General features: G+C 46.1%; 1 protein-coding gene across 8 annotated transcripts in view; it reads right to left on the bottom strand.

Moving 5' to 3' along the window:
* SLC8A3 (solute carrier family 8 member A3) overlaps positions 1-18,641 on the bottom strand; it is a 126,882-nt gene extending 108,241 nt beyond the window's left edge. For all 8 annotated transcript variants that reach the window (XM_060098025.1, XM_060098022.1, XM_060098027.1 and 5 more), the window contains exon 1: positions 16,858-18,641. In XM_060098025.1, the coding sequence (XP_059954008.1) occupies positions 16,858-18,641 (1,784 nt within the window). The remainder of the gene's footprint in view (positions 1-16,857) is intronic.
* Between the last annotated feature and the right edge of the window lie 540 nt (positions 18,642-19,181).

The following is a 19,181-nucleotide window of genomic DNA, read 5'->3' as shown; positions in this document are numbered from 1 at the left end:
AATTAGTTACGCAGCAAAAGAAAACTAATACACACAGCTAAGGAGTGGCAGAGTCAGGGTTGAAACACAGGTCCACCTGCCTCCAAAGTGGATGTTTTTGTCCTTTATACTGTGTAATACCACACCGTGTTTGGATTTTGTTTGCTTGCTTGCTTGTTTGGTTGCCATGGGGGGAAGTCAATGGCAGAAGGAGATAATGAAAGACATTCAGATACAATGGCTAAGGTCTGAGCCTTAAGACAAAGGGAGTCTCTTCAGCCTTGGGTAGTGGCAGTAACCGTGACCAGTAAAAAAGTGAGGAGCCTCTTAGTGTTGGGAGTGGGCAAGCAGTTTATCTCCTCTTTCTCAGGAAATAGGTAAAGGTAATTGGGGGTAGCAGCGTTCGCATAGGGGCAAGCGAAGAATGCTGGGTCCCTAGTGTAGGGTGAACCACATGAAAAGGCCAATATCATTGTTTTTGATATCCTCAAATGGCGATTACATGTGATTCAACTGGTAGTTAGGAAACGCCAGTTCAGAGACCGGAAGCAAGAAAGAAGCCAGGAGTTCTGCGGGGAAGGACTTCTTGAGTGGGAAGAGATGTGAGTAGGGACACTGTTAAAGCAAGAATCGAATAGCTTGGTTTTCGGAGTCAGAAGGAACAAGGTCAGTGACCACACTCAGGCCTCAACCATGGTGATTCCAGCTAAGGGCTCTGCACAGCTGTGGGAAGGGTGAACACCTACGAAACCCAAGCTTAATCTTCAAATCTCTGACTTTGATCTAGTGATATGCTGTGCTATGAAAGAGGAAGCACAGGGCAGAGTGGCCAGGGCAGGGATGGGGTTATATGCCATTGCAGAATTAGTGTAAGGATCATAAGGACACGTCACCACCTGACGTAGTACCTGCCACGTGGTAAGTACCAAATAAATGGCAACATCAGCATTTGGCACTTCATTAGATGACAGAAAACTGCCTTGCTTATTATGTACGATGAAGGTAAGGGCGAGTCATCTAAATACAAGGACAAAAATGAAAGGTAGGAGGCCCTGACTGGGAGCAGCAAAATCAGGCTGGAAAATATTTAATTCTTTAGTCACTGAAATTCCTCTTGTGGGGTGGCGTGAGGGAATGGACAGCCCCAGGGCCAGCACTTCGGCAGAGTTGCTTTCTTGCTCCAGACACGTGGCCATCGATAGTAGGGCTCTCCATCTGAAGGCATCCAGGATGGACAGATTTGTGGTTTTCATCACACAAGCACATAGACGGGACTCTGCTCTGAAACACTAACTGTTCTGTTTAAGCTTCCTGATCAGAGAAAGGCTCTAAGGGGGACGGTGTACCGTGTGGCCTGGGAAGCGGGTCGAACTAGAGAAATCTCAACACCGCCTACTTGCTGCTCAGAGACGTGCCCAAGAGCCCTCGGGAGCCTGTACAATAATTACTAGAGTTGTGCCAGCCCCAGAGCCCCACCAGCAAGTGATTTCCTATGTAATTATCCTCCAGATAAGAACATGCATCCTCCTCCCAGCCATTCTTCCTCCCTTCCTCCCTCTCTTTGTATTTTCATTCTCTCTCCATATCCCTTCTTTCTTTCTCTTCATCTCCCAAACAAATTCAACAAAGTCCACATCAGGATGCAGAGGAATCCACCCCAAGGTCACTTTCTACCCCAGCCTGGGGCTGCTCTCTCCCTGGAGAGAGCCCTGTCATGTTCCCTGACATCGTCAAAGAAAGCCTTGATAACGAAATTTTCCTCCACCTTTCTCCAGACAAAACTCTTTGACTTTCTATCTTTAGATCAACTGTCTCTTCCCAAAAGCTCACCTTGGGCTCAGGTAGGGAATATAATTACTGATGGGGGAAGCTGCCTGAGCAAAACGCTGGCCCACGGGTCAGAATGGCTTTGATAACAGCACAGATTCTTTAACTCCTTAACAAGTAACTGGCACATAATGCATCTGATGAGTAATTGAGACTCAGCACCATGTTAAATGTTTTATAGTCCTATTCAATCCTCACAACAACCCTAGGAGGTAGGTGCCATTATTATGCACATAATATAGATGAGTAAAGTGAAAGGCCAGGCAACTTTCCCTAGATCCCATCGCCAATAAATAGCCGAGCTGGGATTCCAGTTTGGTCCGTGCGACGCCTTGTCCACGCATTTCATCACCCTGCTCTATTACCCGCCCCCATGTCTATATGGGTTTCTACCTACCTCGCTGCTCTCCCGCTTATGTCATTGGTAATTCATGGTGCAAACAATAAACCAAAATTCTGTCTTCAGCTCCTTGACACTCATTCAGTGCCCCCTTCTCACCTATCAGGGCTGCCTTCCTTTCATCACAGACAGGCATGGCTCACTTGCTCTTAGGTTGCCTGTGGTATTTCCATTTGTTCCCCCCAGCCAGGCCCACCTTGCTTTGCAGAGGGAAGCAGGTAACATCTGCATTTCAGGACAAGCAGATAACACTCCTGGATCTCAGGACCAGCTGCAAAGCATCAGGGAACACCAATGGGAAAGAGGGCCTGGAGAATGGGTACTTCTTTTGTCTCCCCAGTCACAAGATGAGTGACTCTTAACTACACGGTGGGGCACTGTTTTCAAAGGCCCAGAGGTAAGCCATTGGAAGGGTGGAAAAGGAGAAATGGGCATGCAGTGCATGGAGCATTAGCTGGAACCTCCAGGCTGTTGTTTAAGAACCATCAGTGGAGATTCATCAGAAAACTAAAAATAGGATTGCCGTATGATCCAGCAATCCCACTACTGGGCATATATCCAGATAAAACTCTAATTCAAAGAGATACATGCACCCCATGTTCATAGCAGCACTATTCACAATAGCCAAGATATGGAAACAACCTAAATGTCCATCGACAGATGAATGGATAAAAAAGAGGTGGTACGTATATACAATGGAATACTACTCAGCCATAAAAAAGAATGCAATAATGCCATTTGCAGCAACATGGATGGACCTAGAGATTATCCTACCAAAGTGAAGTAAATGAGACAGAGATAGAAAAATACCATACGATATCACTTACATGTGGAATCTAAAATACACACAAATGAACATATCAATGAAATGGAAACGGACTCACAGAGATAGAGAACAGACTTGTGGTTGCCAAGAGGGAGGAGGGCTGGGGGAGGGAAGGATTGGGAGTTTGAGATTAGCAGATCCAAGCTATTATATATAGAATGGATAAACAACGAGTTTCTACTGTATAGCACAAAGAATTATATTCAATATCCTATGATAAACCATAATGGAAAACAATATATTAAAAAAGAATGTATATATATGTATAACTGAATCACTTTGCTGTACAGTAGAAATTAACACAACTTTTTTTTTTTTTTTTTTTTTTTTTGCGGTACGCGGGCCTCTCACTGTTGTGGCCTCTCCCTTTGCGCAGCACAGGCTCCGGACATGCAGGCTCAGCAGCCATGGCTCATGGGCCTAGCCACTCCGCAGCATGTGGGATCTTCGTGTACTGGGGCACGAACCTGTGTCCCCTGCATCGGCAGGCGGACTCTCAACCACTGTGCCACCGGGGAAGCCCCACAACATTTTTAATCAACTATACTTAAATAAAAAATATTGACAGTGGAAAAAAATATATTTTTTATACATATACAAAAGAACCATCAATGGACCAGGACTAAGGAGACGGGAAGATAAAAGAGGAGGCCATTAAAATAGCTGTCATAAAGTAACTAAACTGATAGGGGAGTGTGGCTTAGAGAAAGTGGCCAGATTATTTTTTTAAACCCTCATCTAACATGCAAACAGGAATGGAAAGGCTTACAATTACAGTCCATATATAACAGAGCTGTTACATGAGCTCTGGCCTCCTTCCACCTCAGAAGCTGTGGGTCAGTGTCCTGAGGGCAGTTAACCCCACGGGCAATGCTCTTCTCACCACCAGTCCTTTGACCATGTTACTGAAATCCAGAGCAGGCATTACGCAAGGCTTGGGTATTAGTGTCTTGCAGCTGCTGTAACAAATTACCACAAACTTGATGGCTTAAAACAACAGAAATTTATTCTTTCACAGGTCTGGAAGCTAGAAGGCTGAAATCAAGGGGTCAGCAGAGTTGATTCCTTCCTCAGAGGTTCTGAGGGGAATCTATTCCATGCTTCTCTCCTAGCTTCTGGTGTTTGCCAGCAATCCTTGGCATCCCCAGGTTTGTAGCTGCATCACTCTGCAACTTCATCTCTGTTGTCACATGGCCTCTTATGTTGACGTTAGTCATAGGCTCTAAGGCCCACCCTGAGTATAACCTCACTGCAACTAATTAAATCTGCAAAGACCCTGTTTCCAAATAAGGTCATGTTCAGAGGTTGTGGGTGGACGTGGATTTGGGAGTGGGGGCACTCTATTCAACCCCACACAGCTTGCCAGTGGCATTTTTGGCCGATCTCACATAAGAGCAAAGAGAGGATTTGGGTTCCTCAAGAGAAAGGCTCAGGTAAACCTCGATGCAGGTGGGGAGGTGGCGGGGAGAAACCACCTTGAGCAGCGTCCATGTCAGACTGAGGCAGCGCCCGTGCATCTAAAACATTTCACAGAAATCAAGTCCAATGGAGCAAAGAAAGTCATGCAGAGAACTAGGGTAACTTCCCCCATAGCTCAAAACAGACCAGGCCCCTTCCCCCTCAAAGTGCAACAGTAGAATTATCCAGGTAGGATGCCAGGTGACCCGCTCTCCCCAAGCTGACATGGAAAACAAGCAACTTCCTTCAATCTCTTTTCCTCTCCCCTCTAACCCCCAGGAGGGCTGTGGGACACCCAGGGGCTCTGGCTGAGAGGGGAATGGAGCTCTCTAAGACTCCCACTCAGCCAAGAACAATCCCGGGGGTGGGGGGTGGCTCATGGCAAAGAGCAGAACAGAGCGAACCCTCAGGTTCCCCTAAGGAAGCCCTTTCTGCTAGTGGGGACTCATTTCCAAGGCCTTCAGGGAGGTGCTGTGCAGAACTGCATCCAATCTGGGCTAAGCAGATTAGTTTCCTCCCAGGGAAAGGTTCTGGGCAGCTGAGCAGGGCAGCTCCCTGCGCGGTGGCAAGGGGCTGTCATTACAAGGCCCAGATAGGACATAATGACATGCTCCCTGGAGGGAGCTCCTAACTGAATTACAGGGTGTCTCCTGAGCATCAAAGACAGCCTGTGCTCAGAGGTAGCCGAGCAGCCCAGGAACAGACCTTCGGCAGAGCTGGTGCAGGGCAGGGGTCAGGTTGGGGAGGCGCTCAGATGCCTGAAGCCAGAGGGCTCTGTGGATGTCGCTGACACTGGGAGAGAAGAGGAGGAAGGCACGGGGAGTGGGGGATGGTGGGCATCCCTGGACCTCATACCTAAGAGATGTGTTCAAATCCCATATCCTCCGAGCTTGCTGCAACCGGGAGGTAGTACAGAGCCAGAGGACAGGCCAAGAATTCACTCTGTTCATTCACTCATTCATTCATTCACTCATTCAACAGACATCTTTTGTGTCCCTATGATGTGTGATGGAGATGAACCAAGTGCTGCTCTGATCTGAGGACGCACCCTGCCCGGGGACCGTTTACTCCTGAGGTCAACTTCTACTTCTATCCGTGCATGTCTCACAAGCTGAAGCCAACCAGCCCTCCTTCTAACAAGTCCTTCTGAGTTGACTGGAGGAGGGGGTGTGCAAGTCACCTTTAATCACTCCAAAGTGAATCCCAGCAAAAGGCAGGAGGGAGTGCCTGTGTGGCTGAGGCTCGGCGATCCCTCTTTCATAGCAACTCTCACACGCACTCCCTTCCCCGTCAGCCTGGGAACTTCCTGAAGACAGGGACAGTGCCTCTTCTCACTGTGCTCAGCCCACAGAATGAGCTCCATGAATGTCTGCTGACTGTACCCTGAGTGACTGGCACCTGCTTCCCCACCTCCTCTCTGGAGGGGGGGGCTCTCATAGGCTCTCTGGGGGCTGCAGGCAGAACCCACCTGCACCTTCTTACCATCCTCCTCCTCTAACCCTTGGTCCGGGATGTCCTCAGACACCAGGGTCACAGTCTCAAAGGAGGCCCCTCGATCTGAACCCATGGTCCTGAGCCAGCCCTGCCCTGTTCCCCAGGCAGCAGGCCAAAACATTATCTGTTGATAGTTCCTGATGGTGAAGTGACACAAACAAGGCCCCTGTCTGTATCGGCCTAGGCAAGGGTGTGTCTGAGCCAGCAGGTCAAGAGTGATGAGTCCAGATTTCTGAGCTGGGCATTAAGGAGTCTATTTGGCCCTTGCCAAATTCCTTGGGCCCAGTTGCCCCTGAATTAAAGGACAGCCAACTCTTGCTGTTAAGGAAGAGATGTCCTCTTAACTCCTTCCATATGAGAAGAAAGCCTGCTGCTTTCAGCTTCATGACCTTATTCTGAGGCTAAAATATGTAACATAGTCGAAAGAATATGTGATTTAAGCAGATGATCTACGTTTGGATACTGACCCTTAAAAGCTCTGTGTTCTAAGGTAAATTAATATTTCTTACTTTCAGTTACCTCATCTGAAGACAGTGATAATATTAACTCTAGAGGTATGACAAATCCTTTACTTTTAAAAGTTGAATTTTATATTTTCATACAAATATTAGAAGTTTTATTATGTAAGAAGAAAAACAACAATAGTAATCTTTCTCCAAGGTCTAAACAATGCTGAAGCCTCGATAACCAATACTGTGTCCTATATTCTGATATATTCTCCAGAATATTTGGATCTCCCCAGGAGGTCACCCTCTTCAAAACAACTTTAAACAATTAGTGCCTAATATTTTCAAAGCATTTTACGTCAATTTGTTCTTTGAAAGTAAGCCCGTGGCTGTGTTTATTCTACTCTCTCCCCAACCCCCAAAATAGAAAGTATGTATTCTTCCAACAGTCCACACAGGTTAATTAAAATGTCACTTCTGTCTACTTTGGCTAGAACTATATTAACTCATTGTCATAACACTAGTTATCTTTTGCTATATTTTATGAGAAAAGGGAAATCTAATTAATTTTCAGCTAAGAATCTTCTAGCACCTGGGATCCATGAGAAGGAATAGATAATTAAAATGGCCTTTGATGGGGAGCTGGTTGGGAACCACTGGTCTAGTTTACGAAGCCCGCTAGGTTAGCAAGGTTTCTGGAAGATTCTGGTCGGATAAGAAAGTTATCTGCATCATACGTCCAATGGGGATTTATGTCCCTGTGGATTCATCCAGGGATTAGAAGAAAGTTCCGAGTTATGCAGGATGAAGAAGACAGTGATCCAATGAGGCTTTTCGCATTAGGACTGGCCCGGTATTGGAGAGATAGTGGCAACTTCATGCTAATGCACCCCAGTGAAATGGAGACTCCTACTTTCTTTATCCCATGAAGATATCCCTACTTTATCCCTACTTTCTTTTATTTATTTATTTTTATTTATTTATTTTTTTTTTTTTGCGGTACGCGGGTCTCTCACTGCTGTGGCCTCTCCCGTTGCAGAGCACAGGCTCCGGACGCGCAGGCTCAGCGGCCATGGCTCACGGGCCCAGCCGCTCCACGGCATGTGGGATCTTCCCGGACCAGGGCACGAATCCGTGTCCCCTGCACTGGCAGGCGGACTCTCAACCACTGTGCCACCAGGGAAGCCCCTATCCCTACTTTCTTTATCCCTTTCTTTTCATCTGTCATCCCAGGACTAGAGTTGACAGACAGTTGGCTTTTCTTCTCACATCCACAGCTGAGTCCAGATACAGCCTCTAAAATCCTTTCCAAGATGGCTGCCTGGACAGCCACGATGGACTGACTGGAACTGACACAGAAAGAGTCCTATTTTACACCCAGCCCTGTGTCCTGGGACGTGGACACTTGGTAGAGTCACATACTGTGCCACCTGGAGATGAGAATACTCTGGCTTCCAGGGAGTTCCTGGAAAGGCATCAAATTACAGCTGCAAAGATAAGGGAGGAGGGGGGGTTGCCTGCTGGCTCTGGCTAAGTCCAGCAGACCAGCTGTCTAGCAGGGGAGGGGTGGGGAGGGAAAGGCTGTCATTCTATCCCTGGCAAGCATGAGTGGCAGGGAAGCTTTCTGTCCTGGTTGGGAACACAGGCTGCTCTGGAAACCCAAATCCACGAAGAGGCTTTGACAGTGACTCAGTACCCAAATAGTGCACCTGAAAATGATGGCAGATTATCTTCTGATGTTAGTCTCCTGGAGAGGACGGACCAGAAGAGGGCAAAGGAGGAGGAATGAAACTAGTAACCTTGAGATTTGTGTCACTGAGCATCACCCACTAGGAATGTTTTCTGTTGATCTGGGCAGAGGCCATTTGAACCTTGGCTGCTGAGTCTGTGACCAGCTTGATGAATACGGTAGGGCTGAGGGCTCCAGAGGTGGCAATGTCTCCCATTCTCCAGCCTACCACCCCAGCACTGACCACTATAAAATCAGCACTCTCTCAGAGGCACTGCAAACTTTATATACTGTGTCAGTTTTGAGGTGACAGATGACTGTCTCACTTGGGACTTCCTTCTAAGCGACATTGTCCACCACTTAGAGACACAACTGCTTAGGTAGCTTACCATGGGAACACCTGGGCAACTTTGTTTTCCTACCCCACCACCCAATTATGGCAGATTAACCGTCAAGTTAGGGGTGGGTGGAAACCTGGCTTGACACAGGGCAACAAATACATATTGGGCCAGTGGCCTTTGACATAGTTAAGGTGGAAAAAAAGGCAGGGGTTGGGGGGAGGGGGCAACAGATTTCTTCCCTTGAGAATCTGAGCTAGAAGAATAGAAAGATCTTTCCAAGTAGGAGATAGGACTGTTGGGCTGTGAGGTATCATCTAAGCAATAAGGGAGAAGGCCACAGAGAGAAGCAGAGATGCCAGGAGACAAAGACCCCATCGCCTAGAGAGACAGCGTCAGAAAGAGAAGGTGGTCCCTAGGGCACCTGCAGCCTCTGATGCCTTTCCAATACCAGTTCCAGTCTATGCTGGATCCTTATAATTCAACCTTCTTGTCTTAACAGTCAAACACTTTGCGGTGAAGAGTAAGTGGTTTGTTTCCTGGGAGATATCAGTCTTCTTGGTATTATCGTGAGGCTAGTTCTTTCTGTCCAAATGCCGGGCTTTCTTAAGGGATACCCACAGTGCACTCTTGGTCACCCAAAGAAATCATAGATCAGACAGTAGAGAGAAGGCAATCCAAATACAGATGCCAACAGTGTGAAGGAACGGGACGTAGGGAATAGGATAAGAGTAAGAGAGGAGACGGGACTAAAGGACGTGGGGAGGAAGGCACTGAGCTCGAGCAGAAGTAGAAACCACGGCGTGAGTGTCAGCAGCGCCTTGAGCATACACAGTAGAGAAAGAAAAGATGCAGCCGAGGACGTTTAGAAGAGAGAGCAAGTGTAAGCAAAGTGCATCCAAACAGAAAGGAAGGTACAAGAGGGGAAATAAAGTGAACACATAGAAGATTTGCAGCCGGGGCCAGGGCTTGCTCTAGGGACAGTTGCAGGGTACACTCTCCATCACCACAGCTCAGAAAGAGAGGGTCGGGTGGTGGTGGGGGTCCCGAGGAGAAATCACATGGGATACACGAGGAGGAAACCAAAAGGGAGACAAATCAAGACCAAGAGCTCTGAAAAAAGATGGACTACTACGGAGAAATGGCAGAATTAGTCATCTGTAATCCATAATTTGTTCCGCAGCCATATTCTGAGTAGGAAGTTACTATCAAGATGTCACTCATTTTGAAAGCACCAACTAAAGAATCTAGAGTGTTGTCTGTATCATAACTAACTGGTTCTTCATGAACCCTTGCCACCAAATGGTAAGTGAACTGGGCTCAGGCAAGGGCAGGTTAACAAGGCTGTGTCCATGCATGCTGACCCTTCACTAGAGAGGGTCAGGTTGGTGCCACACTGATAACTAAACTCAAATATATGCACACACCTAGTGATGACTCAATTTTAGAAAAACAAATTTTTCCATAGTGAATAACTTTTACTTTCAATTTTATCTTCTGTACTCACCCAGATAACTTCCTACTTGGGTGCGTGGTAGGCGGCAGGGGTGGGAATATAATTCCTATGAGTGATAATTATCACTCCACCTGAGAATGTTTACCTAGTGCTTTCCTTCATGACCTTTTAGCAAAATTCTCAATGCATGTGATTCCTGCAAAAGTTTCTGGATGGTGCAGAATTTAAATACGGGGACTTTGCTCTGTTTGCAGGTCAAGGAGTTCTCTCTCTCAAACTATCAGTTACACACTACTGGCTCTATGCCAGGACTTCTGATCGGGTTCTGGAAGCACAGGTTAATTTTTCTTTTAAAAAGATAGCAAGACCGATGCAGGCGACACGGGTTCGTGCCCTGGTCTGGGAGGATCCCACATGCCGCAGAGCAGCTAGGCCCGTGAGCCATGGCCGCTGGGCCTGCACGTCCGGAGCCCGTGCTCCGCAACTGGAGAGGCCACAGCAGTGAGAGGCCTGCATACCGCAAAAAAAAAAAAGACAGCAAGAAAACAACGTCTTGAATAAACCAAAGACTGTAGCTCTGAATTCTACTCCATTCCTCGTGGAGTTGACAGGGGCACAGCCAAACGATGGGGAAGGAATGAGTGCTCATGTATGACCCAAATACACCTGGGAAGTTGATAAAAGTTGGACAAAAAGGAAGAGTCCTCCCCACTCAGCCACCTCATTTTGCCCAAGTATCCCTTTCCATCATGCTTGTGAGTGAATGAGGAAAATTCGACCTTAAGAGCCAGAAGAGTCAAAAACGAAGCAAGGCCCATAGCAGGATCTCCACTGTCATTCCTTTATTATTGCCTGACGCCCCAACTAGTATCATTCCAAGCAGTGCACAGGAGACCCTGCTTTGAGGCTGAGAATGTTTCACCTTCTGATTGGCTGGTCATGTGATCATCTCCAATGGCAGTGTGCCTTTCTCCTCAAACCCAAACTGACATTCTTCCTGGCAGAATCTCTAACCCTGCACCCTGAACTTTCTCATACTAGATGGCAGATCAAAGTCAGAAGAATACGGTGAATACGGTGAATACACTGAATACGGTGCTGTATATGGTCCCTGACCAGGTCAAGTAGAGGGAGTGTTGCCTGATCCAGTATTGCCAGGAATGTTGTACCCTTAGACCTTAAAACAAATTAACCAGGAAGGCTCTGGACTTCCTGGACATCTTTACAGACATGTATGGTTTAAGTATACTTGGGGTGCTTTATGAATCCTGAAGTTGGAATATGTCACCCTTTGACATATTCTTTGGCAATTTCAGTAATTAAGAAAAAACGAAAAAAATTAGCAGGACCTGGGGCTTTTTGGGGCACAACATCCAAAGCTTCTGCTAAAGAGTCCACATAGCCTCTAATCACTCCTTTGGGCCCAAAAGAGACAGAATTGTAGTTGAACGACCCTACCTGAAATGTTCCACTGTACTGTTAAGTCCCCCCGTTAAACAATTGGCTTAGACATGGATTCCCTTCTTCAGGACAACTCTGAACCAAGCACACAGCTCCACTGTGAGTTCCATGAAGCCGTGGCCTGGGTGACTGACTGTTTACCTAAACCAAAAAGACAGCTTGTTACTGGAAATCAGGCACTGCAGGCAGAAGAAAGGAGAAAGGGAGGGATGCCAGCTAAGGGGGAAATACATCTACCTCCACTGCACTCCCACCCTCACTAAGCGTGCAGCTTGTGACTTTTCTCAAGCACAGAAGGGGCATTCTAGAGGCAAATAATGTTCCTCCGTGGCCAGATAGACTATCCTGTCACCCTACTAAGCCAAAGAAAAAGAGAAAAGTCCAGTGTTTCAGTCAACTTGGAGAATGTAAAAATTGTGTCCTGGATAACTCCAGATTTGTATAGGTTTTGATGGGAAGATCCTTGGGCTGAAACTTTACAGAGAAAGCACCCCTGGAAGAGAATGGCCTGCATCATTCTGAAACAAAACAAAACAAAACAAAACAAAACCTGCATTATTTCATGCAACAAGGTCTAGCCTGAAGTTAACCATCACTAAAAGATGTCTTAGCTACACGTGTCTCCCTCAGCAAGAGATCACTAAGACAAAGCTTTTTAAAACTTTTCTATGGGCTCACTATTTTCCTTCAACAGTTTCAAGGTGAACCAAGAGATTAAAAATAGTCCATAATATATTATTATTCTTAGTTAAGACATTAGTCACATAACACTCCTGGATGTGCACTTCCAGAGCATCTGTCACCCAAGAATTTCCATATTCTTTCCGAAGTTGAGATTTTGATGGATAAAAATAAAATGGAAAGGTCCAAATCGGGAGGGGGAGACATTAAATCAGTAGCATCTAAAAAGTCCTTTCTATCTAAAAGTCTAATTTTCTATCATATCTACCTGTGTGATCCTGGACAAGTCACTTTGCATCTCTGATTCTCAACTTCATGATTTGTAAAACTGGGAGGTCAGATACCTTCCAGTTTTAACGTCCTAATTTGCTTGGGAAATGCATGGTACAGCTAATACTCCATTCTTCTTTGAAGGAGGCCTCTGCTATTTAATTACAGTAGGTCTTGACATCTGTGGCTTTGAATATTCCCAGAGACCCCAAAGGTCAATGAGCCGCAATAATCTTATTTTTGCAGAGGCGCGCTGTGAGCCTGGGACACAGGAGCCAGTCACACGTTCAGTGAGTGAGATTAACATGCTGGCAAGCACCCGTATCTCGGTGAGACTTTATTATTATCTGCCGGAGGCTCAGAGGCTATTATTCCCAGGATGTGCTGCAGTGGTAGTCACAAGGGTATGGATTCTGCTGGAGCACGCAGATGTCAGTAGTATCCCTCTCAAATATCACGAGTTTATTTTAACGTGGGTTTAAAGTAATCATGTTTCCACCCACCCCCAGCCCCACTTCATCTACTTCAGTACTACATCCTTAATGAAGGTGACTTTAAAAACTTTAGTCAGACTTCCCTGGTGGCGCAGTGGTTAAGAATCCACCTGCCAATGCAGGGGACATAGTTTCGAGCCCTGGTCCAGGAAGATCCCACATGCCGTGGAGCAACTAAGCCTGTGCACCACAACTACTGAGCCTGCACTCTAGAGCCCACGAGCCACAGCTACTGAAGCCCACGTGCCTAGAGCCCATGCTCTACAACAAGAGAAGCCACCGCAATGAGAAGCCCACACACTGCAACGAAGAGTAGCCCCCGTTCGCTGCAACTAGAGAAAACCCACGCGCAGCAACAAAGACCAAATGCAGCCCAAAAAAAAGTAAATAAATAAATTTTTAAAAAAAACAAAAATCTTTAGTGGTGTCACACACACAATGAGGAGTTTCATTCCCCTTTTATTGAGCTTATCTCAACCATACTTCTCCCATGTGTTTTGATTTGTATGTATACCTTGTGTCCACTCCACTGGAGAATAAGACCCTTGGGAGCTGAAATGCCAGCTTATCTTAATCACTTATTTCTCTCTGGTACCTAGTAATGTACCTAGGATGTAGCAGATATTTAATAACTGTCTGCTGAATGAATGAGCACCTTTGATGAGCAGGCACTGTGCTAAAGGTGCATTTTCTTCATATTTGTATGTAGTACTTATCACAATCCTGAAGAATAGATATTACTGTTCCTATCATTCCAACAAGATATCTGGGACTCAGACAGCTGAAGTGACTCATTACAAGTTACACAGCTGGTGAGTGATGGATTCACACCTGTTTGTCAGACGCCAAAGTTCATGTTTTTTCATCCTACCATGGTGCTAAGGACACCTTTGAAGAAGTAAAGCACAAAACCAAACGAGTGAATTCACGGACCTAATATTATTGATAGAGCATAGGCCTGGCTTCATCCTGAATAGATTCAGAGGAGTATGGTGAGGGCAAAAGTGACAAAGCTACCAGGATTGGTGGGCAAAAAAAGCTACACAAAGAGAGAAGGATTAGAAAGTAAAATGGTTCCAGGCATCACCCAGCTTCTGTCTAAGTCCTCCTGAGGGTTTTCATTTCAGTTTCCAGATTGGTATTGCGATTAGCAGGGTCTCAGGGTAAGAGCTAGATTCTAGATAAGATGAAGTTGAACATTGGAACTGGAAAGCAAGCATCCATGATCCAAGCATGAAAGTCATCTGAAAAGCCACTTTCCTTCCTGGGTTTCATGGTTTGGTCAAGAGCTTTAGAGCCTTTCAACTCTAATTTGGCATCAGGAGCATCAAGAGCTTGTTAGAAATGCAGAATCTCAAGCTCTACTCTAGACCTTTGCAATAATAATCTGCATTTTAGCAAGATCCCTGAGTGGCTCATAAGCACATTAAAATTTGAGAAACACTACTCTATGATACCTGGAAGATATTCTGAGGTCCCTTCTGGCTCCAGTATTTTATGAGTTTAGATTAGTAATCTTCATGGTAACCAAAAAACTTGCATGCTTATTAATTAGGGTCACACGGAGATCCAATCAGGTAACCTGATTGGATCAATAGCGTCTTCTGAAGAATATTGTTAATTCATTGATATTACTATTAATGGCCTTGTTTACTGAGCACATACCATGTACAAGGAACACTGCATATAATATCTTGAATCATTATAATAGCCCTGCATGAGAGACATTATTATCCCCATTTTTTCAATCCCCATTTACTTAATCTAAGTTAATAAAATTTCTCCAAGCTACATAGTTAAATCAGTAGTAGAGCCAGGATCCTAACCCAGAGTACTATACTTAGAGCCCGTGGGTTTTTTTGGCTGTATCATACTGCCTCTAGTTGTAAAATTACAATTTAAAGTATCAAAGGTAGGGCTCCTTTTGTGAGAAGAGACTAGCAGATTTTGGACTCATTCTTCTGCAATGAAGAAGGCCAAGAGGGTAGTCTAAAGTCCACTGAAGTCTAAAAAATAATGCAAAGGAATAGATGGGAAACCCTACAATACCCTGGACCAGCATCTCAAACGTGTGGAAGTGCATATACATTTAGAACAAATATCACCCAGAAGCGATCATTCATGAGGCTCCTTTACACCAAGACAGTAATCAAGCTGAAAATACACACAGGTATGAGGAAGGTTTAGTCATATTTAGAGATCCTAGGTGCACAATTGATTATTAATGAGGCGAAGAAATTGGGAGCTCAACTTCTGATCTCTCAAAAACTACACTTCAGTTCCCTCGGTAGACAGGTACTGAATAGGAGGAACCCCAAGTCTGTCCAATTATGGCCAATGCTGTGGTCTTGATGTCATTTAGTGCCTGACAATAACTTCTTATCTACTGACATTGCCATAAATACGTGTGAAATTTCATGGAGTTTTTTCCTCCCAGCGAGGGCCTTCATTTGTATGTATAAGCATTCTCCTGAGAGCACATATAAATGGATAGTATTCTCTAGAAGGCACAGGTTTTTACTTACGTTAACAAATTATTATCCTTCCCAGCAAAATGACTAAACAGAGCTCCAATGAATCAATTTGTCAATGGTCATTTCATTTCAGAAAACAGTATCCCCCCTTCCATCTTTGGCTGCTGTGGGTATGAGAGCCTATGTCTATAGTTCAGAAAATCTTACAGCTGAGAGGAACTGCAAAAAGAGACCAGCCCAGCCTTGAGGCAAGGAAAGTATTGTTATTCCCACTTTACAGATGAGAGTTTTCATTTCCCATTGAAAGTGTTTTTAGCAGGTTCTTGGAGCAGTTTGACATCTCCCACTGTCTATATATGCCCCTTTTGCTCTTCCCCTCTACTGCTTATTGCTTGTGGATGTGAGCAGGAATTCTGAGACCAATGTTCTCATCCCCCTTCTCATCCCCTTTCTTCTTGGCAACCTTGGAAAGTCTGCCCTCTCATAAGCTGCAAATCCTGGGGAGAGTCAGTCTGCTATCACTGCAAATCCTGGGGAGAGTCAGTCTGCTATCTTCTTTAAAGATATCCATCTGAGAACAGGACTGAATACCCAGTACAAGATGTTTCAATGGGAAGAGGCCTCAGAGTGACCAAGGCAATAGAAGTGCAAGACCCACAGTGTCTGAAGGACTAAATGGGGCAGTAACCTGAGAAGTATTTTAGGAGAACTCTGGACTATGAAAAGAGATGACCACACAGAAGACGTATTTTCCCCCCACAATTCCTAAGAGGTTTCTCCTCCAGTGCTTAGCCAGATTTTGGAGCTTAGACCTGTGACTGAAGACAGGTGGCCACTGCCCTGGGAGCTCTGCTTCTCCAAGATACCTCCAGGACCCAAACCATACTGATTCATCTCACCTAAACTGGGCAAGCCTCGCACCATAAAATAGCCTATGGGTGTTTAAAGAGACTGCTAAGTTTCAATCCATTTTGCCATTTCCAAATTGAAGGAGAGGTGCCTGAAATCTGCTTATACAATACGGTTGCAATATGGTACTGGAAAAAAAAAGCCAATGCCACTCACTTTTTTGAGGATGTCCTGATTGGGCTACCACCGTCTCAGAATGGAAAGGATTGGCTTCAAAGCTCATGTAAGCCCTTGGCCTGAGAAGAGGAGGAAGGAGAGACCCAAGCAGTCTCCTAGCTCTTGCTAGGAGAATTCACAAGAATCCCCCCACATCTGATATCAGAACTTCTGTCATCCCACACCTCCACCAGCCATCATTTTGAGTTTCAGTGGACAAAATGTTCTATGTCCTTAGATCCTGCCACAGGATTCCTTGCCCATAAACAATTCAAAGTGAGAAAGCTGAAGGAGATTTTGGAAGCAGAACCTGGCAGGAGGGTCTGCTGATCCTGCATACCTGTGATGGAACCAAAGTTTGACATTAACACAAACACAAGAAAAAGTTTTAAAACGTGGTGCAGGAGAAAAGGGGGTGGCAAGGGACGGAGGCAGATGGACTGTGGGAAGGTTACTTACACAGTTTCATCATTCTTGAACTCCATCTCCCCATATGTGTCTTCAAAATCCTCACCACCACCCTTGGCGGCCCCTTCTACTGTCCTAAAGGGTACGATGACTGTGCCCCGGGCACCTGATGTCCGCAGAACCTTGACCTCCATGACACCAATACTTTCACTGACATGAATAGTGTCACATTCAAAAGTGAAGATGCCCGCATGGTCATCATCCAAGATGGTGACTGTGGCCACACAAGGGGACACCAGGACAGCCTGAGGCAAGGGAAGACTATTGAGTACTCTGGGAGGTATCCCCTCCGCTGGCTGCTCCTCCTCTATGCGGACGTTGCTCAACCTCACAAAGAAGTGTTCATCCTCCTCAAAAATGTCATCATCAATGATGCCCACAGAGAACTCCTTCTGGGTCTCTCCTGGCTTCAGAACCACAGTGCCCTCTGTGAACTCATAGTCAGCCCCCGCATTGGCAGAACCATCCTCTGTTTTGTAGTCCACATACAGGGTCTTGGACATGTCCCCCCCCTTCCTCATCACTGTCAGGAGCACAGCCCCACAGTTCTCCAGGCACTGGTAAGAGCACGGGTCAAAGAAGACCTTGGAGACAAAGTCCTCTGGCTCATCAGTGTGCACCTCGCTCATGCTAGAGGACTTTTTGGCTTGTTCTGCTGCATGCTTCTTCAGGATATTGCCTGCACCAGTCATCATACGGGTGGCCTGGATCCGGTAGAAGGCACGGCTCTTCTGTTGATGGGAGAGAGCATAGTAATTGGCCATCTCTACCAGCTGATCTAAGTCCTTCTCTGGGTGTTTTTGCTTCAGATCCTTGAGAATCCGGATCATCTCCCTGCGGGACTCATCCACTTCCTTCCCTTCCAGGGGCACCAGATGCCCATCTAGGAAGTGGGAATTCATCATTTTCCCATCCATCTCGATGCCCTTGGGGTGGTCACCCTCTGTCTCTATGATGATTCCTCGGTGTTTATCTGTGCGGTACTTTTTGTGCATGTATTTGTAGAAGAGCAGTCGCTTATCTGCCACCCAGGCCAGAAGGACACACACTGGAAAGAAGAAGAGAGTGAGGAGGCCTTCCCAAACCTGGACCACACCAGGAGAGAAGACAGCCAGGATCATATAGAGCCAGATGTAGGCAAAGATGCTCCAAGCAGCAGTGACAAAGAAGACTCGGAGGTGCTTTATCTTGCGAGTCTCTCCATCGGGGATCACGTAGACGCAGATACCAATGATAATGAACATGTTGAAGGCTGCGCTGCCTACAATGGTAGAAGGTCCCAGATCACCAGCAATGAACCCATGACCACACACCTCAATTAAAGAGAGGAGGATCTCAGGAGCAGAGGAACCCAGGGCCATAAGGGTCAGATTGGAGACAGTTTCGTTCCAGACCCTAATTGTGGTTGTGCTGGTCTCTCCATTGGGCTTTTTGATAGTCACCTCTCTCTCTTGAGACGTGATGACTTCAATAGATGCCATGAAGCGATCAGCAATGATGGATACCCCGAGAAACATGTATATCAGGGCCACAAAATAGACAATGACCCTGGCAATCTTGTCTCCGAGGGAAGGGTTCTCCGGGTACCAGATTGGCAGGATGACACCCTCCTTGCAGTCCGATGACCCCGTACAGGACTCATTGTTCTGCCCTGTGCTGGGCACATCCCCTGAGCCGCCAGCCTCTGCCCGAAGACCATTCAGGAAGAGCACAAAGGTAATCAGCCCAAAATGGAGGAAGGCAGAAGTAAGAGGCTGCAACCTTAACCACGCCATACACAAGACTTAGCCGCTGGCTTCCACTGCAGCACCAATGGTCCACCTGACAGTCCAGAGACCTAAAAGAGATCAGAGGGGCAGAAAAAGGTATGAAGAAAAAGAGGACAGCAAGTGGCAGGTTCCCACCAATTCAAACTGATGCTTCACCTTAAGTGACGTATTGCACTAACACATTGGGCAGTCTCTCACTTGGATGTCACTGGGAGGTACAAATAGCTGCTCTGTCCTCAGGACCCTCTGGTAGACTCCGTTGAAAAGTGGCTTAAACTCGTTGGGAATATTGGTATTGGGAACTTAAGTGGTACCCTTTCGTGCTGTCTCCCAACCCCTTTGTTATCTGTGAGAGTTCTCAACAGTCAGCTTAAAATTGGCCAAGTATAACATGAATCTTCATCCTCACTTCTACTGTTTCTAGAGTTTTCAGCCTTCCTTACCACACTGTCATCATACTTAAGCTACTCAAGAATCTTGCATAACATAGGTTTGCAGGAGTACATACTGAACTTTTTTCCTGGGCTACTCCCCCCAAGTAGAACA

This window comes from Mesoplodon densirostris, chromosome 4 (genome assembly GCF_025265405.1).
Source record: "Mesoplodon densirostris isolate mMesDen1 chromosome 4, mMesDen1 primary haplotype, whole genome shotgun sequence".
Taxonomy (NCBI): domain Eukaryota; kingdom Metazoa; phylum Chordata; class Mammalia; order Artiodactyla; family Ziphiidae; genus Mesoplodon; species Mesoplodon densirostris.
Note: the sequence above shows the minus strand (reverse complement) of the source record. Positions and strands in the feature narration are given on the sequence as shown.